Source organism: Phyllostomus discolor, chromosome 8 (genome assembly GCF_004126475.2).
Source record: "Phyllostomus discolor isolate MPI-MPIP mPhyDis1 chromosome 8, mPhyDis1.pri.v3, whole genome shotgun sequence".
Lineage (NCBI taxonomy): Eukaryota > Metazoa > Chordata > Mammalia > Chiroptera > Phyllostomidae > Phyllostomus > Phyllostomus discolor.
Window position 1 is genome coordinate 5,746,119 of NC_040910.2, and position 25,860 is coordinate 5,771,978.

At 39.7% G+C, this 25,860-nt stretch overlaps 2 protein-coding genes across 9 annotated transcripts in view; one reads left to right on the forward strand and one right to left on the reverse strand.

The window, feature by feature from the left end:
- Positions 1-2,444: 2,444 nt before the first annotated feature.
- On the reverse strand, positions 2,445-24,472 carry MFSD8 (major facilitator superfamily domain containing 8). 3 transcript variants are annotated; one of them, XM_036031800.1, is made up of 12 exons: positions 24,275-24,472; positions 22,078-22,169; positions 20,854-20,897; positions 17,841-18,081; positions 16,928-17,041; positions 14,439-14,583; positions 13,648-13,698; positions 12,251-12,361; positions 9,941-10,075; positions 7,072-7,175; positions 6,739-6,983; positions 2,445-5,924 (listed from the first exon to the last, which is right to left on the reverse strand). In XM_036031800.1, exons 1-12 carry the CDS (start codon positions 24,337-24,339, stop codon positions 5,718-5,720), a joined length of 1,554 nt encoding a protein of 517 aa, XP_035887693.1. In that variant the 5' UTR covers positions 24,340-24,472; the 3' UTR covers positions 2,445-5,717. The 3 variants fall into 3 exon arrangements, with proteins under 3 accessions (XP_035887693.1, XP_028376215.1, XP_035887694.1); XM_028520414.2 differs by having other exon boundaries at positions 12,251-12,359; positions 13,643-13,698; positions 24,275-24,471; XM_036031801.1 differs by lacking the exons at positions 20,854-20,897; positions 24,275-24,472 and having other exon boundaries at positions 12,251-12,359; positions 13,643-13,698; positions 22,078-22,168.
- A 68-nt stretch (positions 24,473-24,540) lies between these two features.
- Positions 24,541-25,860, forward strand: part of ABHD18 (abhydrolase domain containing 18) — a 31,326-nt gene continuing 30,006 nt past the window's right edge. For 2 of the 6 annotated variants that reach the window (XM_036031791.1, XM_036031793.1), the window contains exon 1: positions 24,541-24,879. The gene's annotated coding sequence lies outside the window, so the exon portion shown is untranslated. The remainder of the gene's footprint in view (positions 24,880-25,860) is intronic. The other 4 variants (XM_036031792.1, XM_028520050.2, XM_036031795.1 and 1 more) reach the window with 4 other exon arrangements.

The following is a 25,860-nucleotide window of genomic DNA, read 5'->3' on the forward strand; positions in this document are numbered from 1 at the left end:
GTCATGCTTAAATATGATACAGACTGTTTGGTGCTTCCTGCTGGTTTTTATAATCGGAGATTGTGGGGGCCATTCCATTAAGTTGATATGAATACCCAGTGACCCATTTATTCACATCGTTTTGAAGCTTTTTGCCTAAGGCAATGAGAAAAGTAGTTTGCAACATAAATCGTGAAGTTAACACTAATAAGAAAAAGACAAATAACCCAGCAGAAATCTGGACAAACAATGTGAACAGATGCTTCACGAAGGAAATCCATATGGTGACTCCAAAGGATATGTGCTCAACATTTATAGTTAAAGAAATGCAAAATTAAAACAAAATCATTTCCTTTTATCGGAGATAGATTAAAATAATAAATGAGCAGGGCATTCTCATATACTGTTGATTAAAGTATAAATGATAATCTAATAGATATTTGGCAGTATCTATTAGAATTAACATATGTTAATACATTGCTAACCCAACTTTGGCAAAGAAAATTATATAGGCCTTTCTCTTAGGGAAAAAAAAAACCCAGCAGGAAGAAGAGTTTCCCTTTAAGAATGGAAATAGTTAAAAGAGTTCCTAGCTAAATTTTGAAGGCTAAGAACTCAAATATTTTGCTTTGACAGAATTTAACTAGGTATATATTTTACAGTATCTTTTGGTCTTAATGTGTCTTTATGTTTCAGGTATTTCTCTAATACATAACACATAGCTAAATTTTGTTTTTTAATTCAATCTAATAACCTCGTTTGTTCGCACTGTCATTTGTATTTTACTGTTTGACATTGCATTTCTCTTACATTGATGTTTACCAACTTTTGTGCTTTCTACCTCAGTTTTTTTTTTCTTTCCTGCCTTTAATCCCTTTGATTCTTTTTACCAGTTTTCTTCAGGAGAGGGGTATGGTGGTAGTTTATCAGTAGGTAGTGTTTACAGGAGTACGACTATGACAGTATTCACAACTGAACATACCCGTGTGCTTTGTGTTGCAGCAACCTGGAGCCACGTGATGCTCACCCACTTTTAATGCTAAGAGTGCTCAGTGGGTTCAGGTGCTGTCAGTCTCATCCCTCCTTCAGAAAGCCCCTCACTCATTTTTCAGCTAGTTTTAGCATTCGTTGATGCTTGTTTGCCTGAAGCTGCTATTCCACTAGGGGTTGCTAAATAGATATTTGCCTAGTTCTATTACTCCATTTGTATTTATTAGCTTGGATTACGCTCTAAAAACTAACTCATCAATATTTGACTACCCTGAAGTTTAGGTACAGGAAAGACAGAATAGATGCTTGAGTCTTTATTTTCTCGTTTTCAGAACAAAGAATTAAAGCTCTAGCAACCTCCAAAGGTGACCAAGGAGCTTATTTTTAGTATCATTATGAGCTCAGATTTTTACACACTTGATGTGTTTAAATAAATGGCACGTATTGTCAGTGCTTTCACTGCTCTATTTTTGGCCCGTAAGAGTCTCTTTATTTGACTGTCCTTTGGCAAGACTCTAGGCTTCGACAGCGCCCTTGGTTTCTGGCACATGATGTCTCGTTTCTACTGTGAGCCCAGGATTCTGCTTAGAGACCATGCCACCTTACATGCTCTCCCATTTCTCCTAAAGCACAGAATATTTAACATGGTGTAGTACCCTGCTCCCTGATGTGACTTCACAGACGCATTATCTTTGTCGGTGGGAGACTGGTCCCTTCGGTGCGTGAGTTCCTAGTGGGGCCTGTGTGGCCTGAGGAAGCTGGTACGAGCTGCTTCGTCTGTTTCCCACGATGGTGCCTGTAACCCTTCCCCGGTTGCAGTGACAGGAAAACAGCTGAGAGATGTCGGTGTAGTGGATACATAGTGTATTTGTCAGCTCAGCAAACCTCTCCTTGGTGAAACACCCCTTTTGCTTCTACTTGTAAGTCTGTTTCGTCCATGTGATTGAGACGGGCCTCACAGGGTTCCTCCCGTCTTCCTCCCCCACGCAGACTGAATGCATGATCCAGGCCCGGCTCAGTAGGGGGTTCCATCCTCTGCCCACCTGGTCCGTTCCGGGACGGGTATGCGAGCTAAACATGGCTACTAGGACCCTTTTCTGATCCTTCTGCCCTGGCCATTTTTCTCTGACATTGTGAGCTATCCAGACAGATTCCTCTGACTTTCCTGTTCAGGACAGATCCCCTGCTCTTCACCCTGAGAGCCCCCTATACCGCTCTTCGTCGTCCTTCCCTCGAGCAGAGTCCTCTGGGTGACCGTTTGGCTGACGTCTGACTGTCCATCCCAGGGGCTGGCATTTGTTTACTGCTGTTCCCAACAATGTCGTGGTGATTAATTATGTATTGGAAGTATGAGTGAGTAACATTCTAGGGCTTATGGTAGATATATAATAATCTTTTTGTTAGAAAGTGTACATTCCCAAGGTAAAATACATTAGTAACAAATAAATCTGCAATAGTCAAAAATACCCAAAACATCCTCTTAAAATAATTTATTCTTAAGCAAATAGTTTATCCTCGTCAAAACAACGAATTACATACAGATTTATTTTACTTATGAAAGAGAAAAGTTTTATACAAACTGGAGTTTATTTATAGATTTTTAACTGGAGTTTATTTTACATATAGCCAAACTTAGGAAGGTAGCATGAAGTTTTGTGAAATTATAAATCCCCACAAAATATGACAATCACTCTTAACAAGTTTAGGTTTCAAAAACATCTTTTCTTAAATATATACTACTTTTAGGAGTTTTTCATACCTTTGGGCTTCCTATCATCTTTTTCTGTTTATATTCAACTTGCCCCACCTAACACCCCAACTAGTGATTTTTTCCTCAAACTTCACCTTGCTGCTCTTGTCAACCCCATGTTACTTCCTCATCTTTGGTGCCACGGTGTGCACGGGTGGATACTCCCCCAGAGAAGACCGCGTTCTCGCTAAAAACATGGCGGTCATTTTTGTGGGTATAATTTATCTGCAATATTATACATTTTTAGAAGTTGGGAAGCCTTTCTATGTCATTCTTGCATAGAAACAGGCTAATCATTGAACTAAGATAAAAGCCTGTCAATGGGCATCAAATTATATTTGTCAAATACTTATGCTAATCAGAGTCACTGGTACAGGTAACTTAACTTACTCTACAATTAGCAATTAATTACCTGTTACTGCAAACTGGGCTGTTTTCCTATGAAAAACGTAGTGGTTTAAGAGTGTGGCTCTGAAGACAGATTGTTACTTAGACAAGTACTTGAGCTTTTCTGTGCCTCTATTCCTTCACCTGTAAAATGGAAATCATAATACCTTTAATATATAAAACTGAGAATTAAACTGTACCTTACACATTACCTGGGATATGAACTCTATAAATGTTCAGTTACCATTTTTTATCATTATCGTTATTTCTACCATGCACAGCACCTACACCAAGGGTGGAATACAGCACCCCAAAAACGTAAGACAGGAGGAGCTATGAAACATCAGGGAAGAGATCCCAGGACGTGACCCAACAGCCAGAAAACTGGCTAGCGCTCTGATAAGTCTAGCTGAAGCAGGGTCTTGCTGTGGGAGGTGGAGAGGAGTGAAAATCTCTGAAATGCTATCATAGGATTTCGGCCAGGTTCAGCCTTCTAATACAGCTGAAGACGTTGGATTTAAGAGACAGCAAACCTGAGTAGCAAAAAAGCTGAAACAATCCAATAAGAAAATGGGCAGAGGATCTCAAAAAGCATTTGCCAAAGGAAGACACACAAATGGCCAACAGGTACGTTCAAAAGGTGCTCCACATCACTAATCCGCATGGAAATGCCAATCAAAACCGTATGAAATACCACCTCACACCTGTTTCTTGGTGTGAGTGTGGTCTGTATACATACATACATACATACTAATACACAATGGAACATCACTCCATTAAGGAAGCAGATCCATTTGCAATGACAGGGATGGACCCGGGGCACTATGCCAGGTGTGGTATCACTGGTCCGTGGAGTCTCAAGGAGCCGCATAGCTGAGGCAGAGAGCCGTATGACGGCTGCCAGGGTCTGGGGCTGGAGGGAAGGTGGAGGCGCTGGTCAGAGAGGACAGCCTTGCCTGATGGAGTGCCCGAGTTCTGGGGACCTCAGAGCAGCCTGGAGATTACAGCTAGTAATACTGCATCACACAACTTCAAAGTTGCTAACAGAGTAGGTACTGCATGTTCTCACTACAAAAAGGAAATGGTAATTATGTGATGTGATGGAGGTATTCACTAATGCTATGATAATCATTTTACAGTCTGTAAGTGTATCAAATCAACATGTACACCTTAGCCTTACACAATGCTGCATGTCAATTGTATCTCCATAAAGCTGGAGACAGACAGACAGAAGACGCAGGGAGAACAGACCCATCTACAAGCCGAGGAGAGAGGCCTCAGAAGAAACCAGCCCAGCCCATACTCGGTCTTGGACACCCTACCTCCCGAACTGTGAGAAATAAATTTCTGTCGTTCAAGCCAAAAACAAAACAAAACACAGTACCAGAAACTCAGTATAAAGTGCAGATCATAGTGTTTACTCTCAGATTTGAAAATACTTATAACTTACAGTAGAAAACATTTAGAAAAATACTTAGAACCAGTGTTACTTTTTTTTTGGTAGCCCTGATCGTGCATGCACATCCTTCTATACTAGTTCTTTTGACCAGCACCCAGCTTACGTAGTGGTAGAGAAGTGCACACACAGACCTTGTTCTTAAGCACACTCAGCAAACCGTGAGGTGAGAGCCACCTTGCCCGAGTGTCCGCTAGCCTGACTGCGCTGGGGCCGCCGTGGGCCGTCCAGGTGTGAAGTTCTGCGGGTCTGAACAGCTGTGCACACGGACGGAAACTGCTGTGTCTGCCCTGCCACGGCTAAGCGATGGGAAAAATAAATAAAGTGATCGTTTTCCTCCAGAATTTAAGGAGGTGAAAATGCCAATAATAATAAACAGCTGTTCAGTAGGTATATACAAAAACATACCTGGCTTGTTTCTAAAGTGAACTACTTATTAGCACTTGAAAGAAAAAAGTATCCCTACTAAAGGCAGTGAAATCCATCTTGATCTCTTTATCCTCTTTATTGCTAAAATATTGGAATCATTCCTACTTATGTACTAAAATTAGGGGTTACTTAGTGAGACAAGACAGAAGGTGTAGTAAAAATAACTTAAAGATAGTAAGGTGGATGTCAGTCATGGTAAGTGGAAAAATTAAAGAGACATGATATTTGTTTCATAAGGAAACTTGATAGAATAGAAAATATATTTTTAAATCAAAAGTAGCTGTCTTTGAATAAAAGCTACTTAGGTAAACAATTTCTATAATTTCATTGTGTTATAGGTAATTCTTTCAAAACTCCACTATGGTTTCACTGCATAGATGTTCTCGTTATTTTAAATGTCGCCTCTGCAGTTTGAACTAAAAATACAATTTCACATTTGTAGGCCATTGTTCATTCACTCATGAGTTCATGGAACCCCCAAAAAGGTGCTGAATGAAGAATATTTCTTTTCTGAGAAAAAGAAATTATGATCCAGAATGTTTTTGTACCTTACTATTCACAATTACTCATAGAGTTCCCTGTGTTATTCAACATACGTTCCTGCCATTCAGAATGCACGACACCCGAGGCCAGACTTCTGAGACGGACCCAGAGCACTGTCCAGCAGAGCCTCAGTAAAGAAGTCCCACGCAGCAAGCTCTCCCATGGCAGTGTCTGTCAGCCGGGCTACTCCTGAATGTTTCCGTGCCTTACGGAAAAAGCAACGAGTCTCCTGTAAACCACTCCCAGGAGTGTGATGGTGAGCACCACGAATCCACAGACAAGGCTGAAGGCCCATCGCGGGCCCCAGGACGTGTACACTTGGCTGATGTACACAGGCCCGAGGATCCGAGCGGCACTTCCCGAAGCCGTTAACCAGCCCATGTAGACACCCTGCGAGATGGGGGGAGAGAAGCAGGTTGATGTTCAGGTTTAGTTACATTTTAAAAAGGGTGATGGTGTGGGAAACTCACAGGGATCACTTTCTCCATCTTTTCTTTGTGAATTAAACATAAAATGACTTGCTGTAAATAGAGCAAATGATGAACAATAAGCTTATCTGATAGAGTCAGGTTAGGAAAAATAAAACCAGTGGAAAGGAACAAAATACCTGCCGAAGCCCTGGGAACAACAGAACTTACTAATTTGCCTTTAAAAGCATTTGTTTTGTCCTTGCTATCTCCCACGCACTGTGTTAGGTGCTTTACATGTGTTGTTTCCAGTGTTCACAAATGCCCCTGGGCATCGCCCCACTTAACGAGTGAGGAAGCCGAAGCCCAGAAAACCCAAGGGACTCTGACAAGAGGTTTGAAGCCATGCTTGCCTGACCCCACTGGACCACCTGCCACTACCCCACGCGCCGCTCCTCCAGTTACCAAACCCGAGACTGGAATCCGTACGGGCTGCCCAGGAGTGTGCAGTGCAGCATTACTCTCAATTGTGGTTTCCCAACTGTTGCCTAGTTTAAGAATGAGTTTCAGAGCTTCAAAAGATCTTTAAGTTCTTAGAGTACTTTTTGTTCAGTTTCAGCATGCCAGTCCTGTAAGTACTTTTAAAATATTGTGGGCTTTTTAAAAATTCAAAATGCTAAATATAATTTTTAAAAATCCCCCACATCAGTCTGTGTGCACACGGAGAATGGTGGCACAGAATGTGGGTGCTTCCAAGCGCATTTCACTTCACTGCAGCGCCAGGGCGGCGGGCTCACCTGAGGCTGCGGTCCCAGAAGCTTCGAATACAAGGTGTAGGACATGACATTGCAGGATGGGTAGCCGATCCCGATGAGCACCACCGACGTGAAGAGCTGGGCCAGGTGGATCACGGGCGTGTAGAGGCACCAGGCTCGTTCAACTGGGCAGCCAGTTGGCTCTCCACTGGGGTCGCTTGGAGACTTCCAAAGAGCAATCACAATTTCCCCAAATGTGGTATTAGGGATTGAATTATTATGCAAATCTGTAAAAACAAGTTGAGTGCAGTGTGTTACTTGTTAATTTTAGGCGAGTAACGGGGGCTAGCACTGTAGAATTACGTGCGGCTGTACCTTCCCACTGTACTTTGGGAAGCTGACTTCCCCACGGTAACAGGACGAAGAAGCCAGCACACACGACGACGAGTCCTCCCAGGAGAAGAGCGCGCTCGCCGACCCTGTTCAAGAACAGGAACTCCGTGATTTAAAAAGGAAACAGTACCTAGCATCACACAGTTCGTTCCTTTTATCATTTTAAAAACTGTAAATAAAATAGTTTTATACTTTTAGTGATATACCAATTAATATGAATGCTAACTATAATTTCTTCCCACTAAAAGGAACCAGTCTTCTAAAAACCAGCTCATTCCAGGTCTGGGGCACAGCAGGTAGGATGAGCCCGGGGCACCAGTGACCACTAGGTCACGATGAAAGGACTCGGAGCCGGCCGGGAGAAGCTGGCCCAAACCACGACAGCATGAACACCAGAAACAACAGTAATGACAACGGACTGAAACACACAAAAATGTTATCACCTATGAATTCATACTATACGAATGTAAACTACCTTTGGTCTCTTCTAGAGGATGTTGGGGAACCAACTCTATTTTCAAAGTCAGTTACTAAGATAAAAGGAAAGAAATCACCCTGTCTTTCCTATACATACTATACCTCAGGGTAAGCAAGTAGTTGGTGACAGGGATGTTCTCTTTACAGAACATGTTACGGGAAATAAATAAATAAATAGAACTGAAATTTCCGCATTTTGCAGTGACCTATTAAGGAATTAATAGGACCCAGCAAATGTCATGGGCCACTAACGTGACTAAAAGATAGAGAAAACATGGCATTTCTCCTGGTGTGAGCATATGACACCACCCACAGAGCATTCCTGCCAAGAAAACCGAACTCAAATCTCATCAAGCTTTTAGATCGAAGTACCAATTTGGGGGAAATGTATTAGATACAGGAAAGTGTTCTTTTTTTTTAATACCACAGGAATTCAATCAGTGAGATCCGCAATGTGGAAAACTACCAACATCCTGGATTCTTCAGTTTGCAAAGGGAAAAGCTCAGTGGAAAAGAAACAGATGGAAAGAAACTTAAGATACTCAAGAGCCTCAGTCAAGTGAGTAAGCTGTGAAACCAACAAAAAACAAAAAAAAAAAGCTGAAACAGAAAATTTGCATGCTTGTGGATATCTGATTATATTTAAAGTTACATAATTTTTTGGATGTAACTGTCATCAACTTCTAGAGATACACACTGAAATGTTTATGGAAGACATGAAACGATGCTGGGATGGACTTCGAAAGCATCCAGGTGTAGGCGATAGGGAGTGAGGAGTGGGTGGAAGTACAGATGAATCGAGGTTATCCAAGGGTTTATCACTGCTGAAGCTGGGTAATGGGTATTAGAGATTCAGCACACGATGCTCTCTATACCTCTGGATTCGTTAGAAATTCTTCATAATAAAAGTGAAATATACAAACTAGACCAAAAGCTTCTTAAAACAAACCCAGCCCTGGCCAGGTGACTCGGTTGGAGCATCATCTGTACACCAAAGAGGCTGTGGGTTCAATCCCCTGTCTGGGTGGATACAGGAGGCGACCTATCAATGTGTCTTTCTTCTTCCCCCTGCCCCCAACCCCCACACAAATCAATGAACCTATACTCGGGTGAGGATTAAGAAAAAAAGAAATCCAAACACTTCGCATCATGCTCAGAACACCTCTAGGCTCCACATCATGCCCGCCTGATCTACTGTATTTCTCTGACTCTGCTCTGGCAACACTGGCCCTCCCGCTTGTCCCTTAGACATGCAAAGCCCGGTCTTAGTCTAGGGGAGGAGAGTCCTAGGCCACTGTAAGGCTGCTCTCTGACCGCACCGAGGTCTCGGCTAGGACGTAACCTCCTCACACATGCCTCCCTCGAGTGCTCAAAGGCCACTTCCCCTCTCTCCTACCCCTGCCCCGCCCCTCTCGTCTCTTCTGTTCTGCTCCTCTGCAGAGAGCACTTAGCACTGCCTGACTTCCCCTCTGTACTGGCTTCCCCCCAGTAGAAGCCAAGCTCTTTGAAGGTATGGAACTGGACAATCGGTGAGAGTGCCAGTTGGCAGGACCACTCTACTTCTGCAGCAAGATGTAATGCATCCGCTACTGTGTAACTCTGAGTGAGTCTGTCTCTGTCTACAGCTGCATCTTGGCGCTTCGCCTGGCTCTACAAGAATCTTCGCGGCATCCCCCACAGCACCTAACCCTACACGCTAACCCAACATTCGTTCACTGATGTTAAAACTTTATTGGAGTTCTAAAGTATTCACGTATTTTAGGAATAATTAAGCTGTTAGAACTGTCTAAATTCATCTACTAATGTCCCACCCCAGATTATATGAATGAACTAAATTTTATACTTGTATTTCCCCCCAAAATGTGTTCTTTACAGTTGTACTTTGACAAAATGCTTCTTTAGAAAAAGTGCTCTGTGGTCAAAGTTACAAGTAACTTTTAGAAATGCTACATGCTGTATTTGTCACGATGGTGATAGAATATGTATATACCGAAGATTTATAAGTTTTAGAGTAAAGACGTTTAGTAATTTTAACCAGAATTTTCCAATTTAACCCCTGAATCTTTGTCGTATAACATATTACCATACAGCAGAATAGTATTTTATGAAATAGTTTTAGAACACTTTAAGTAAAATTACAAATGTTACATTAGAAGACAATTGTTCACTTTGTAAATATCTTGCTTTACTAAATATGCCATATGGTATAGAAATATGCTCTCTTAATGAACCTCAAATCTTTTTTCAAATTTCAAGAACTAAAAATAGAAAAGCTTTAAATTATTTTACTAACACATTCATTTACATTGTCAAATGTTTCATGTTTCACTTTTAAAATACAGACTTGGAACAAAACCTAAGACATATAACTTACTTTTTGGAAAGTAATTTAATCCCCATGAAAACAACAATGGCCTCAACTCCAAGAGCAGCAAGGATTATCCCATCATATAACACAGCCTGTTCCCGAGTCCAGGCATACATATCCATTGTTAACGGAGTAAGGATGCTGAGAAAAACATAAAAGAAATTATTTTATTTAAATCCCAGTCATTGTTACTTAAAGTTGATACAGAAGCTTTAATAATGCTATCAACACATTTAAGAATTTGTATCCCTTTTAACAATAACCCTAGATTACATAAACAAAAATTTTTACACATTTTTTAGCACGTTTTTAAAAAATTCTCACCCAAGGAGATACTTATCGATTCGAGAGAGAGAGGAATGGAGAGTGAGCAAGAGAAACATCCATCAGTTAACTTCCAGGACCAAGGGTCCCTGACCAAGGATCGAACCCACAACCTTTTGGTGTTCAGAGGACACCCTAACCAACTGAGCTGCCCAGACAGGGTTTTGGGCACATTTTGGTGTTATATGCACAAACTCCTAATTTTCAGTGTTAGTGTTTTTATTTTTTAACATTTAATTATAAAGTAATATATCTACATTACAAAAAGTTTGGTAAACAAAAAAAAAAATAAAACCAACCAAAACTACCACTCTACTATAACTAAATAATCCTGGTTACATTTTGGTTTAAATTGGTCTCTTTTCAATGAAATGATGTTACTATTATTAGGTTATTAGAATCGTCAGGGATTTGTTTTCTTTTCCTCAGTCTCTTTCATCCCTATCTGTGTGTGTGTTTTTCACCCTACCTCTGAATGTCTCTCTTCCTTGACTGTCTCCTTCCTTGCCAATCTTCTCTTCCTACTTTGTCTCCTTTTGTTAACTAGCTACAAAATGGAATTGAAATGTATTTAAAATATCATTCTTTTTTTTTAAGGATATTACCATTTTTTAATTTTAAAGTACGATGAGCAATATGAAACACAGTTTGGCTGTTCCCAATGAGTTAAACACCAAGTTACCACATGACCCAGCAGTTCCACTTCTGGACATGCACCTAGAGAACTGAAAGAAGGGGCTCGAACAGACACTTGCACACCAGTGTAACATTGCAGCACTATTCGCAGTAACCAAAAGGTAGACATAACCCAAATGTCCATTGGCAGATGAGTGGATTAACGAAGCTGGCATAAACATACCATGGAACATTACTCAGCCATAAATTCTGACACGTGCAACAACATGGATGACCCTTGTAAACATCATAATAAGTGAAATAAGCAAGACACTAAAGGACAAGTGTTGTGCCATTCCACTTACACGAGGCACCTCCCACAGGCAAATTCAGAGAGAAAAGGTAGAACACAGGTTCCCAGGGGCTGGGGGAGGGGGAGTGGAGACTTATTGTTTCATGGGTGCAGAGCTTCTGTGTATAATCCTGAGAAGGGTCTGGAAATCGATAGTGGTGATGGTTGCACAACACAGTGGATATACTTAATGCCATTGAACTGTACAATTAAAAGTAGTTAAGATGTAAATTTTGTTATGTATATTCTATAAGTTTTAATGTCCAAAAAGTCAGATAAGCTACAACTTTCATATATGTCAATAATTTTAATAATTAAAAAGAAATCAAGCAAATCCATATGGACTAGCCTAAAAATGTGACAGTGTATTGATAAGGGAATAACCAAATTGTCAAATGATAATATCACATATTCTACATTGGTTTAATACACATTAACACCCCCCAATGCTTATAGAAAAAGTGCTCGGAAAAAAACCATACTGAAATATTAGCGGTGATTACCTCCAGGGAAAGGAGTAGGGGTTGAAATATAGTTATAGTGTTTAGGATAGTTATGAGAATGTACTATATTTTATAATGGAAAGGCATTTTTTTTAAAAAGCTGTAGGATAACTAAAGTCAATAAAGCCTATACAGACAGAGATTTTGAGATGCACTCAGTTTTCTCAGGATCAGGGCTTACACAGAGTTAAAATTGCCAGAGTACAGCCCATATCCATATTTAGGGAGTTACTCAGCTTAAAGTTTAATCATAACAAATTAAAGTTTTATCATTGTATTTATCATTAAAACTCAGAAGAAAGGGAGAAGGACTAATGAAACATTCCTTTAAAAGGAAGTAAGGTTACAGACAGAATTAACTACATTTAAATTAAAAAACATAAAAAATACTTTTTATATCATGACAAGAAAAATATATCTTCCATAAAGTTTTAGAGAACATCTATGTGCCTGGGTAATACTGCATCAAGAAATACAAGTGTTTACATAATCTGATTTCGATGAAGACAGAACAAAACTTACGTTTCAAAAAGGGCAAAGATAAACAGGACCACGAAAAACAGGACATTGGTAGTCACAACAGCAACTTGGTCAATATTTCCTTGGGGAACCTGAACTTCATCTGTACTTGCTAAAGTGAACAGGAGAGAAACTCTATTACCTCCATGTGTTATTTTTATTATCACACAAAGTAGAAATGATATGTAGCAAATTCTACATTTCAAATCATTTTTAGGCTTCAAAACAGTCTAAAAGTAATGGAATTTTTATGACAGAAATAACTTTTAAACATTTTTATTTATTTACTTTTTAAAGAGAGGGGAATAGAGAGAGAAAATGGGGGAGAGAAACATCAGTAATGTGAGAAATACATCAATGGGTTCCCTCTCACACGCCCCCAACTGGGGACCTGCCCACAACTCAGACATGTGTCCTCCCTGGGAATCAAACCGGTGACCTTTCGGTTTGCAGCCTGGCGCTCAATCCACTGAGCCATACCAGCCTTTAAAAGTAAAGTAACTTTTCCCAGGAAATACACTTCACTTCTTTTATCTATAGGAGATACTCTGTCTATCTGATGTCTCTCAATCCCAAAGAGGAATGTATTTAACAGAATTCTATAAAATGACCTCATACTAAATACATTTGCTTAAAGTTTCTATTGCATGTTTTTTTTTCTTTTTTCATCTTACCTAAATCTTAAATTTGTGAGCATTTCATGAGAGTTGAAATAGTTTATTAAATTAGTTCTCAATTCTATGATTCAATGAATATATATTTTATTTTGAATTTCAACGGTATGTGAAATTAATACTAGTAAATATCCTTATGTGATTAACACAATTTTTGAAGTCCTTATGTTATTTATATTTTTGTAAAGAAATATATTTTGCAGAGAACCACTAAGTTAGGATGGTTATTCTAAATTAGGAAGACAAAAATGAGGGTACTGACTTATCTTGAACAATGTAGTTAAGCCACACACTCACTACAAACTGTTCCTGATATAACTGGAGAAGCATGAAGCCAAACTATTGGGGAGTTCCTTCTCCAATAATAAATAAGAATTGGAAATAGTCTGCTATACCTGGGGGCAGATAAGCAAGCAGCGTGGACACTGAAATAGGGTCATGACCTCCCCTTCTATCACACAAAGAAAACTGCAGGAGATTGGCTCTTTGCAAACAAGACAAAGTGGTTTTTAACTATGGTTTTAACCTTGCCAATCGTGAACACCTAATGGCTGATATGAGTGTGCCTTTTTAAAAAAATCAATTTAGGTAACTTTGAACTTTGAAGATCTGCCCTCAATCACTGTATTGTCCTCAGAAGTGAAATCCAAGTAAATACCAAACAGGATCTTAGAAACACTCCAATAACATTATAATATTTAGTCGAACAAATTAATAGTACCTTCTTCAAAATTAATATTTTTACACTGTCGTCCTGAGTCATCCACACGATGTTCTCTTAAAAAGAAAAAACAAAAATATTGTATCCATGGTAGTATGATAGAAAAATGATTTAAATTTATCATAGGCATCTATTTTTTCATATTCTGACACCGTTTCTTTTACTAGCTTCTAAGTAATGAAGTTATTAGCAATGAGATATAGTGAATAAAATATAAAAGATGCAAGTCATGAATCTTGTTATATTGTCATAAAATGTTTAAAAAATTCATCCAAAAGCATATGTGATCTACCTTAATCAGTATGTGAAGCTTTATAGTAATTTTCAACTTTAGTTACAAATGTTTTTGGACTCTTGAAAAAAGCACCCCAAATAAATATAAAGTAATCATATTTTTATAGTTTTATGAAGTTTCTTGTAATAGATAAAAGACAGAGATACATTCAAATGAACTTCTATGTTTAAGGTTATTACTAATCATTACTGTATTTAAAATGTTGCTTTCATGCCATTTCCCTCCTTAGAATCGCAGAGTCAGTAAATCAAGGAACAAACCTTAACTTTTCAAAGACCTCATAATCTGTTCTCATTTTTCAGATCATCTATTATTTTAGTTATGAATATGTGTATTAGCTAATCAAAAAATATGAACACAACTACAGACATCAAATACCATGGGAATAATTATCGCAGGAATAATTATCTATTACAGATATGCATACAGTACATAAATAATAATAGTGCTTATTTAATTTCACAATCTACAAAAGTAGTTCTATCACTTCTATCTACCTACCTTAATACAATAAGGATGAGAATAATATTTAAAACTCCCAGAAAGGCACCGAGTAAAACTGGGGCTGTATACATGTTTATCTGAAGCTGTATCGTCTCCCATGTCACGCCCTTTTCTCCAATGAGTGCAAAACAGGTCTGAAAAACTTATTAAAATAAAATGTACACAGGTGAATTATTATACAGAAGACACAGACCAAACAAATGTGAAAGATGTTTACCACAAAACTGGAAGTCACATCATGAAATCACTCATCTACATCACACATCTCAAAAGAGGGAAGAAAATTGGTTCTGGAAGAGGGGGCAAAAAATTTACCTTTTAGTAAAGCACAGATATGCATACAGTACATAAACAATATGCAGTACATCCGTGATATTGAAACTTTATGGCATGGAGTGAGTAGGGGAAAAAATGTCCAGAAAGGCTCCTTAGGGGGTCAATCATGAAAAAAAGATGGAGAAACAATGATGTATATGAATTCTCAAAGGATTATATCTAAAGTTACTTGTCAGTAACTTTGGTTTTTTTCTAAGTATCCATAAGGAATATAAATTATACAATTTCTTCCATAAATCAATTATGAAAGTTTAGTCAATTTTATTATAAGTATCATATTTTAAGTAAATGTCTTGATATATTACTGTGTATATGGTACTAAAATTATATACATTTAGTATTTTAAATCTGGTTTTGCAGCAAAAATCAGGTTGGAAGAATACTGGTTTGCTCTCTTGATCTAGATTCTGCAATCTCGCTCTTCAAAATATTTAAGTGTAATTTTAAGGTGAGAGTTAAGTAAGATCCTGCAACTAAAGCACCTAGAACAGCATCCAGGACATACCCAGTACGTGTTAGTGCTTGCTGATGTGGTTATTTTGGGGAAAGTCATCTAATCTTTTCAGGCTTACATTTACTCAGCTATAATATAAAACGTTTAACTGAAATAATCTTGAAAATACTTTTTAAGTGGTCAAAATATTTACTGAGAACTAAGTGTGTGCCAGGCACTGTGCTAGACACTGAGGGTAGAGTAGTAAATTACAAAGGCCCAGACTATGGCTACGTATTTCGTATTATGGCAGTAGATCCAATGCTACATTTGTATTTGTATTTTACTTCAGAATACTAAAATGGAACATCAGATATTGATGAATGAATTAGATTCAAATCTGTTCAGCTTTTTCTTGGTTAAATAGAAAGAAGTAATAGAAATTGGGGTGATGGTGCCATGCTGTAAAGTAATGAAGCGATGATATTCATAGCTTCAATTTTTTTTTTTTTTAAAGATTTTACCCATCCATTTCTAGAGAGGGAAGGGAGGGAGATAGAGAGAGAGAGAAACGTCAATGTGCGGTCACTGGGGGTTATGGCCTGCAACCCAGGCATGTACCCTGGCTGGGAATCGAACCTGGGACACTTTGATTCCCAGTCCGCACTCAATCCACTGAGCTACACCAGCCAGGGCCATAGCTTCAATTTTTTTAAAAGAATTTTTATTCATTTATTTTTAGACAGAGGGGAAAGGAAAAAGAGAGGGAGAGAAACATCAATGTGTGGTTCTCTCGTGCACCCCCTGCTGAGGACCTGGCCCACAACCCAGGCATATGCCCTGACTGGGATTGAACCTGCGACCCTTTGGTTTGCAGACCAGCACTCAATCCACTGAGCCACACCAGCCAGTGCATAGCTTCAATTTTCAATGCATGAGGCAATTATACGGTTTCAATGTTATTGTAGGTGTAAAACTTACTAATTTCTCAATTCAGCAAAAAATAAAATTGATTGGCCCTAGGGAAGTATTAAATATCATTCCTATTTTTTTTATATTCAGCTAAAGAATGAAAGCTTTGGAAGAGGAAGAAAATACTAAGTCTTTTAAAAATTCTCTAATTTTCTTCAACCTTAGAAAAGTCTTTAAATGTACAGACAAAGACCAAAGGGTAAAGAGCCTCCTATAACTTTCCTTAAATCCTTCAGTCAAAAAAATTGTTTCTAAATAAATGGTAAAAGAGAGCAATCTCTAACAGATAGATCAAACTAAATGATTATTTCACAGAACATCTATTTTGGAGCCACATAGTGTTAGCTTTGAACCTTAGATTTCCTCTCTACTATCTGGCTGACATTGGAAATTTGCTTTGATTGTCTATGCCTTGGTGCCCTAGTTGTAAAAAGGGACTAATATTACTTAACGTAGAGAACAGCAGTTAACATATACACAGGGTGGGGCGAATGTAGGTTTACAGTTGTTCGTATGAAAAATAATTAATAAATAATAATACAAGAATAAACTCTGTTTCACATACAACTGCAAACCAGCTTTCCCCCACCCTGTAAAGAGCCTGGCTTCACTGATGGATCCAAAGACATCAGTTTCCCTCCCTTTCTCGTCAGCTGTGAGGTTTTATACTTGGGTTTTGTTTAACATTTCAACCGCAAAAATGTTCCCAACTCAAATTCAAGTAACGAATTTGAAAAACACCTACCTGGACCGAGAATAAAACCTAATGCTTGGCATGCACTTATGTTTGCCATGGAACTTGTCCTTTCCTGGAGAGAAGTGGCACCAGCAACATATGCTCTAACAACTGCTACATTTCCTGAGAAAAGACACAACAAAAGAAAATATCCTTCAGCTGATAAGAGTCAACTTAATTTGTCTTTATACAGAGGAAACATTTACAGTGTGGTCATGCTTCCTCTTTATGTTCATAAAAAGCTTATTAAGGAAGTACATCAATTAACAGAAAATACTACTTGTAATATGAAAACACAGTTAAACATCTAAATGATTAAAAATGGCATTTTAAGAATATTAAACTATTTTTCACCATTAAATACTGAGGAAGCACTGGGTGAATGGCATACTGATTGCGACAACTATTTTTAAAAGATGTCACAAACTGCACGTTTAGACCTGTAATATAAGAAACAGAATAAGAAATCCACTAATAACTCAAAAATTTATTGAGCACTTACTATGTGCAAGAGACTTTGGTAGGGGCCACAGAATACTATGAATAAGTCAAACTGTCTCTAATTACAGACTTTTACTTTCTGATTGGTGGTACAAGATTTAAAAAAAAAAAAAAAGCAACAGTACAAAACAGCCTATAAGCAAGGGGCAGGGTGGCCTGAGAAAGTTCTTGGAAGATGTGAAACGAGCTAAATCTCGAAGAATGATGGGAACACAAGAGAGAAATTACGGGTAAAGGAACATCCTGAGCAGAGACAAAATGATAGGAAAATATCTTCATGGCTCAAGATCTACATATTGAGCCATGGGATAGGAGGCTGAGAAGGGGTGACATCGGGTGAGACTGGGCCATATATGCCAGGATGAATATGAATCTGACACAACCGAACATATACATACATACATACATACATACATATTACCTGCGCCGAACCCCACCAATCCACGAGCAGCCAACATGTAGTATTTGTTGTGAGAAGCTGGGACGTGCACATACGCATAGAGGCAGTTGGCCACCACCGAGATGAAGATGGAGACAACGAGAGGTTCTTTTCTTGGTCTATAATTAGACCACAGACCAAACACAGGCGAAGCTACCATCTGGCCAAGACTAAAGGAAGCAATAACCCAGCCCAGAAAACTTGCATCAGCTGTCTCATCAATCTGCAGAAAAAAGTACAATGCTTTAAGAATTATTATCCAAGAAAAGTCAAGTTTAAAACGTTAATACATTGTTCTGATTGTGAAATATTTCCTATTTAAAAAAATAAAAACAATTCTATAAGTTTTTAACACTATTATTTAAGTGATTTACATTTCTGACATTACAACTAAATATGCCAACAATTCACTATACACAAGGAAGAATGCTTGTAAAGCTTTCGTCTTTCGGAATGATTACAGAAATACTTGGTTCATAAAAATATTGTTAAAAATAATCACACTAAAATTATAAAAATAATATGCCACTCTTAATTCTTATAAAAGTTTTCTTATCATATGGTTTTCAAGGCAGTCTAACTTACAAGCTAGCCACCCTCTCCCTCTCTAACTTCTTCCCTCTGCACATGTACCCCTCACCCAGTTCTAGCTTCTGGCCACGAGAACTCTTCGCCACTGGGCCTCTGCACGGGCTCCTCTACTGCCCTTCCCGCCAGCAACACCTCCTACTTCCTGGCCCCACCTTGCCTCCAGGTAACCAATTCCTTAAACTTACCTCAGGTGTACTGATTTTGGAGAGTCTTCCAGGTTCTCTTTAGTTTGGACTAGCAATATCCCCCTCTCTCCCATGTCTGTGTGTGTCTGTGTGTGTGTGTGTCCATCTGTCTGTCTCCTCTCTCTCTCCATCTCTCTCCCCCTCACCACGACACACATACTTTTAGACCTTTACCCACTTATGTGGTATGGTTATTATCTGTAAATGTGTTTAGTTTAGCACATGTCAGTGAAAGCTGGGTCTCTATCTCCTCTAAAAAACAAACAAACAAAAAGCATGCTCTGGTCTGCGGGGCTTGCTTGGAGCATCGTCCCGTAACCAAAAGGCTGCAGACTGAATTCCGGTCAGGGCACATACCTAGCTTTGGGGTTCAGTCCCCAGTCTGGGCGTGTTCAGGAGGCAACCAATGAATGCTTCTCTCTCTCTCATCGATCTTTCTCTCCCCCTTCCTCTCTTTCTAAAAGCAATGAGAAAAATGTCCTCGGGTAAGGATTAAAAAAACTTGTTTTTTTAAGTGTGTGGTATCATTGTATTTCAAAACATTCTTCTCTGAACAGGTTAATCACCAAAGTCAAAGTTCCAGAAATCTTAATGCTTTTCTATGGGAGCTGAGATGAACAGAGGTGTTCCGAGCCCCCTCAACTATTTACTTATAGATTACTGCTTGTTCATTCAATTGACGGTCACTGAGGCCTTCACTGTGACAACAGTGGACAGTTGTCAAGGAGTCAAGGAGTCCCCAGACCATGCTCTACTTATCTGGCTCCGAAAAGCCCTGTTATTTGAGTAGCTGGGATGAAAAAAAAATAGTATGCTGTAATTCTTTATCTGTCAAATGAGGCTCTCTTGGGGGACTCGTTAGAATTATTTGAGGCTATACGTGTACAGTGCTTAGGGGCTATGGCAGCGTGTACTATACTCTAAATGAATGTTACCTAGACCAAATAAAACCCCGTATCTCTCAGCATATTGTTCCTACTAATGTGCCACTTTCATTGTTTTATTGTGACTCACGCATGAATATTCCCACTGTCCCCCTGGGCCCATAACCTACCATTCCTATTCAAAATCTGAGTTTCAGTCCCACCTCTGGGTAACACGGGCTAAAGAATCACTGCCTCTGCCATTTTGTAGCTGTGTGGCCTTGGCATGCTACCTAACTTCTCTAAATTTCTTCACCTGTCAAACAGGAGTGATAACTACGTTCCAGGGTTATTACAAAAATCAAAAGATAATTTAGGTGAGAGGTTTAGTGTTGCACCTGGCACCCAGTGAACTCTCAATATTATTATGAAATAACTTGAGAAAATTGTTTTTTTTTTTATTTTTATTTATTGATTGATTTGAGAGAGAGAGAGAGAGAGATTGACTTGTTGTTCCACTGATTTGTGCATTCATTGGTTCATTGGTTGATTCTTGTATGTGCCCTGATCCGGGATGGAACCTGCAACCCTGGTGTATTAGGACAATGCTCTAACCAACTGAGCTACCCAACCAGGATGAGAAAATTAAGTTTTTTTGGTGAAAATGTTTTTTTTGTATTACTAAAGAACTAGTTTTTAAGTTTATGTACTCACTACATTTACCTCTGAAGAGCTTTCAAATATCTGGAGAAAGGAGTAAACCTTTTCAAAATTTAACATATTGGACTGAGTTGATCTATTACAAATACCTTCCTTTGAGAAATCTGGGGTTAATTAGACTAGATACAGGGACCAAATCAAGAATTGTGATAGACAGAAATATATTTTCTGCAAATTAGATGTTGTTCTAGAACTGTTAAATATTGTTTCAATTCCAATAACTCTGTCAGTATGGAAAGAATTTTTAGTGTCATGGGTACTAATTTTTTAATTAAATTTCAAAATAGCAATGCAAATGTGACACTAAATCCAGTTTAGCTTTTTTTTTTTTTTAATCGGGGAAGCAGTATTGATGGGCTGTAAAAGTATCTAATGAGCAGGTGTCTGCCCACAAGCATTTGCCTGGGACTCTCTTGGCACGGCCCTGGTTTCCTGGCACAGTGCTCCTTTCATTTCGAGAGTGTTCTGGTTTGCAGAATAAAGCATATGATCACCTAACTTATAAGCCTCTTTTGAGGAATTATTATCTTGAGTTATTCTAGTAAAGATTAAATCATAGAATATCAGAGATTCTAGAACACTCTTAACTACATAAGGTTAATAAAGCGACCGAAGAATAGATTGAAGTGTACAAACCTTTTGGAGATATGGCCATATTGACATTATCACAATAGAAAATCCTGTAAGAGGCAAACTGTGTTATTTCTTCTTTCAATGTTTTCATTACTATTTATAGATGAATTTTTTAATTATAGCATGGATTTCAAAATATAATTCTGAAATTACAAATGTATGCCCCACAATGTCTACTTTATCAATGTTGTTTCATGCTTGAAAATATATAAACATAGTTCCTAGCCACAATTAATATAACAAAAGCCGAGTACCTATTTTTTCTTACTCACAAGCCTTTCCTATAAATGGAAATTACTAAAAGCTTTAGGTTTTTATAGCAGAATCGGTGTTGTTTGGGAGAAATAATTAACTGTAGGAAGGACTGGGGAGAAATAAACGATCATCTAAAGGGGGCAGTGGTTATAACGAACCACGATACTTCAAAGATCCTTAAAAAAAAATCATTATTTCTGTTAGGCTTTATTGATTGAGAACTATAATGATAAACTCCAATGCTATTTATCAATTTTAAACATTAGGTGCATCGAGTCAAAATTTTTAAAAGTTTCTTTTTACAGAGAAGCTTTATTAAGGTACAATTTACACATACTATACAATTTCCCCATTTAAAGTATACAATCAAGTGATTTTTAGTATAATCACAAATACGTGCAACCATCACCCAAGTCAATTTTAGAACATCTTATGACCTCAGAAAGAAACCCTAAGCCCTTTAGCAATGACCCTGCCACCCTCTGGAACAGTCGAATTCACAGAGACTGAAAGGAGAATGGCAGTTCCCACAGGCTAGGAGGAGGGCAAAATGAGTTGTTGTTTAATGGGCAAAGAGTTTCAGTTCTGCAAGACGAAAATACTCTAGATATAGGTTACACAAACATATAGATACACTTAATACTTCTGATCTTAGAGATAGTTAAGGATGGTAAATCTTATGTGGTTTTTGCCACAATAAGTTTTTTTTTTTCATTTAAATGATATTATAATGTATTTAATATGAATTTTTAAAATTATTTATTTTGGCCCTGGCTGGCATAGCTCAATGGATTGAGCTCGGGCTGCGAACCAAAGCATTGCAGGTTCGATTCCCAGTCAGGGCACATGCCTGGGTTGCAGGCCATGGCCCCCAACAACCACACATTGATATTTCTCTCTCTCTCTCTTTCTCCCTCCCTTCCTCTCTAAAAATAAATAAAATCTTTAAAAAAATTATTTTGTAATACTTACCTACACTGCTGAGAAACATAGTAAGATACAGAATCCTAATAGATCTCCATCGGCTCTTATAATGCTCTTCAGTTTCTATAATACCCCATTCCCTAGGTGCAAAGAAGAAACAAGTAGTACAAAGCTATCTCATTATATGCAGACCTTTCTGTGACACATTTCTATTTTCTCTCTCCTGAAGTCAGGAAAAGTGGTATAATAGAGGTATAATTTACAAATAATTGGTTTTTGCTATTACTAATCCTTCTATGAATAAGCTTTATTTCTTTGAATTTCCATGGGTTGTATTTATGCATCACTGCACAAATTTATTATTCAAAAGAATTTGAAATTTGTTAAACTGATAAAATGAATGAAAGTGTATCAAAATAAACCAAATAAACTAGCTCCAACAATTAGATCTCCCACAGGTGGGATATAAAAACTCCTGAGTATTTAAAGATAATCACTGCCATCATTATGACACGCTGTAGCTGATGACAGCAAATGAACTTTGCTGCAGGAAGCTGTTCTGACTGGGTGGGTACTCACAGTGAAACTAATGTAGAATGATACCTGGAAGGTGTGATGTGACCTAAGACATTCCAAGCCTGAGACCTGCTGGGACACTTGCCTTTGCTCTAACACAGTCAGGGAGACCAGGGCCCCTCCAGACTGGGCTGATCACTCCCACAGGCCTGTGACCTGGGCTCACCGGCATGCATGTGAACCAGACATCCTGCCTCTGTCAGGTGACACACGAGTGTGTGCGCTCATTACCTTTTCACACGTGCCGAAAGAGTTAACAAATTTACCTTACTACAAGAATTATGTTTCCAAATAATTAAGACAAACAAAACAGACAAAATATGTTCTTATGTTCCAAGATTATTTTCTAAAATAGACTTTAAACTCAAATTAGTCTTCAAAAAAGAAACTTTTTTTTCCCAAATGTGATGTGACTGGGAGTGGTAGAGACAGAAGGAAAAAGGAGATAACATTTATTAGATCTACTATGTGCCAGGTGTATTAAGTCATTTGCTGATACAATATATGTGTATGAAGTTCCTAAAACGATATATGCCATTACATAAAAAAGAAGAGATCTTTAGGCCTTATCAAACTTCCATGTTCTAACTTCACACAGTTCTACTGAGCTTATATATGCTTTAATATGATTTTCAAACCAGTTCCAAAGTAAAAGTCCCCCCCCAAAAAAAGTTGGGAGAAGTTGCTGATAGTAACAAAAACAGGGGTTGCCAACAGATAACAAAAACAGGATGAGGGACAGTCTGCCAGGAACAGAGTAGGCAAAAAAACTAAAAAAGCAGACATAAAACTTTAAAAGTACAGCAGTGTAGAATAAATGAGCATCAAAGCAAATAGTCCAAAATGCCTCGATAGGCCAAGAACATCACTCTATTACGTTACTTTAGCATTGATATTAACCGTAATCTCAAGATAAAATTTCATTACTTATATTACTTAGTAAATCGAGGACTTGAAAAATACATTTTCCAATGCATTTCAAAGTGGTTAAAATGAGGTTTGGTGCTTAAGTGGGACAAATGAGCAAAAATTAATGTAAATAGCTTAAATTTAACTGTGTACTAGCTGTTGATAAATGTTGATAAAAACAAAATGATACTTAACTACGTTTTCCTAAAGGCAAAAATACATACTTGAACAGTGAGAGACAATTCTGAATTACTGTCCATAAAGGGGCAAAACAATAAAAATTATAAGGATCAAAATACACTTCATCTCTTACATGCTAAAAATAAATAACTTCTATTTATATATTTGGCATAGGGCAAAGATGAATCCATTTCAGACAGGTTTACTTGGCACAAAGAATCAGGCAAATAGGTCAATACTAAGGGCTGTGTATTGAAGTAACAACTAAAACAATCGTTTCGGAATTTTTGTGAATGTGCGAAGTGCTCAGCTCTGTAAAGGGCCGATTGCAGAATGGCTTGGCGGCTGCACTGGCAGCATCAACGTCCGAGAGACACAGCGAGTGTCTCCAGCACCTTCCCCAGAACCCGCCGGCTCACGCACGATTTCCACCCTTTCTCAGAGGTGGGAGATCCACTTCCGGTCTGGCGCCCCCGCCCTCCGCCTCCCGCCGCTGGGGCACAGCCTGGTGCTGCCCGGCACGAAGCCAGTCCCAGGAGCGCAGGAAGGCTAGGGTGCTTTCCCCCCCACATCCGCTCACCTGCTTCCGGGTGTGCGGTCGCCTAAGAGTGGCTCCTCCTCGGATGGGGTCCCCAGGCCCGCCATACCTACAGCACCCGCAGGAGCTGTGAACCTAACTCTCGCGACATCTACTGCTCTACAACCTGCACGGCCAGACCTGTGAAAACAATCCAGCCAAGTGCGCTTGCGCGCTCCGCGGCCAAAAGTGGGCGGAGCGCCCCGGGTCAGGGATGGGATCGCGCGGGACGGGGGCGGGGCGTGAGGGCTCGGGGCGGGGCTCTGTGTCCCAGTCCCCTTCCTTGGGTCCGTGTTGTCCCGTTCCGGGGAAAGCGTGGAGGAGAGCGGGGGAGGGCTTAGGGGCGTGCCCAAACGGCCACCCCGCCCAGGTTCTTGGATTTCCTTGGGCTCCGTTCTCAAGCCTGAGCTTCTGCGTTCCTGGAAAGGCTGTGGTGCCCACGGTGGGAGCTCGGACCGAAGGAGGGTCCCGGGAGGCGCGGCAGTGGCGGTGTTGGGAAACCCGGCCGGCTGAACAGCGGGCACCCGCCGACCGGCCAGTGAGTAAGTCGCGGGTCCGGGCCCCGTTCCCCGAGCCTCTCGACGCGCGGCGTACGTGCCATTCGTCAGGGACTGGGGTCGCCCGGCCGGGCTGGACTCCCGGGGGGCCTGCGCACGGGGCGAGGCCGGTGTCCGGGGCGCGCACTGGCCGACCCAGGTGAGGTGGGTTGGCGCGCCGTCCTTTACCCACCCTGGGAGATGGAAGTGGCTGCGCGCTCTTTTTCTCGCTAGGCTACCTGCAAAGGCAGCGCACCGGCAGGACCTAGTTAGGTCCTGGATGGGGCCCCGAAGATGGGGTCCAGCCCGGGTTAATCTCCTGACCCCTAAACCGCACCCCACCGCCGCCTGCGCCGACTGGGGTCTTCCTCAAAGCCTGCCGCTGTAACCTAGGGTTAGAAAAGGCACAGCAGCAGCTTAGCAATGACCAGCTCTTTTCATCACAAGAAAAAAGACATTTTTAGGAAATATGTTCTGGGCCCCCTCCACCCCCTGCCCCAGTTGATCTCGATGCTGTGTCTTTCCTGCTGCTTACATATTAACATCTTACCCTTGCAAGTAGGCTTGTGAGCTAATTGGTAGCTGTGGTCAGGTGTGTCATAATTACTGTGTTGTTAGCACTGTTATAGTACATTCTCATGTGATTTCATTTAATCACAACTGTCCTATGCCACTTTTCTATTTTAGGCAGAAGAAAGGTACAGAGAAGTTAGTAACTTACCCAGAGTCACTCGGTATGGTAGTGGCAGCGTTGGACCCAAATTCAGTTCTTTTCTATCCATGTTTCTGAGCACTGCACTACCCTGTGCTGGGCCCCGTGCTAGTAATACGTTGCGTGGTGTGTGCCTTCGGTTCTGATGTCTGTCTTGTCTGTGACCTTCAGTGTATTCTGTCAGACACATTCCGCTGGTGAACAGTGAAACTTGATATGTGTTTTGTATTAGTTCAGAATTATCTCCTGAATCCAGAACTGACATTTTGTACCTTGATTCAGTCTTGCAAATTTGTTTGATAATAGCTCGCAGAAACGTGTCAGATTCCTATGACTGGTTC

Excerpts from the sequence above, each read along its gene's own strand:
- MFSD8 (XM_028520414.2), bottom strand. The coding sequence starts at position 24,339 with ATGGCGGGCCTGGGGACCCCATCCGAGGAGGAGCCACTCTTAGGCGAC. Across the intron at positions 17,042-17,840 it reads ATTGGTGGGGTTCGGCGCAG|GAAATGTAGCAGTTGTTAGA; the intron begins GTAATATGTATG and ends GTCTTTTCTCAG. Across the intron at positions 13,699-14,438 it reads CTCATCCTTATTGTATTAAG|AGAACATCGTGTGGATGACT; the intron begins GTAGGTAGATAG and ends TTTCTTTTTAAG.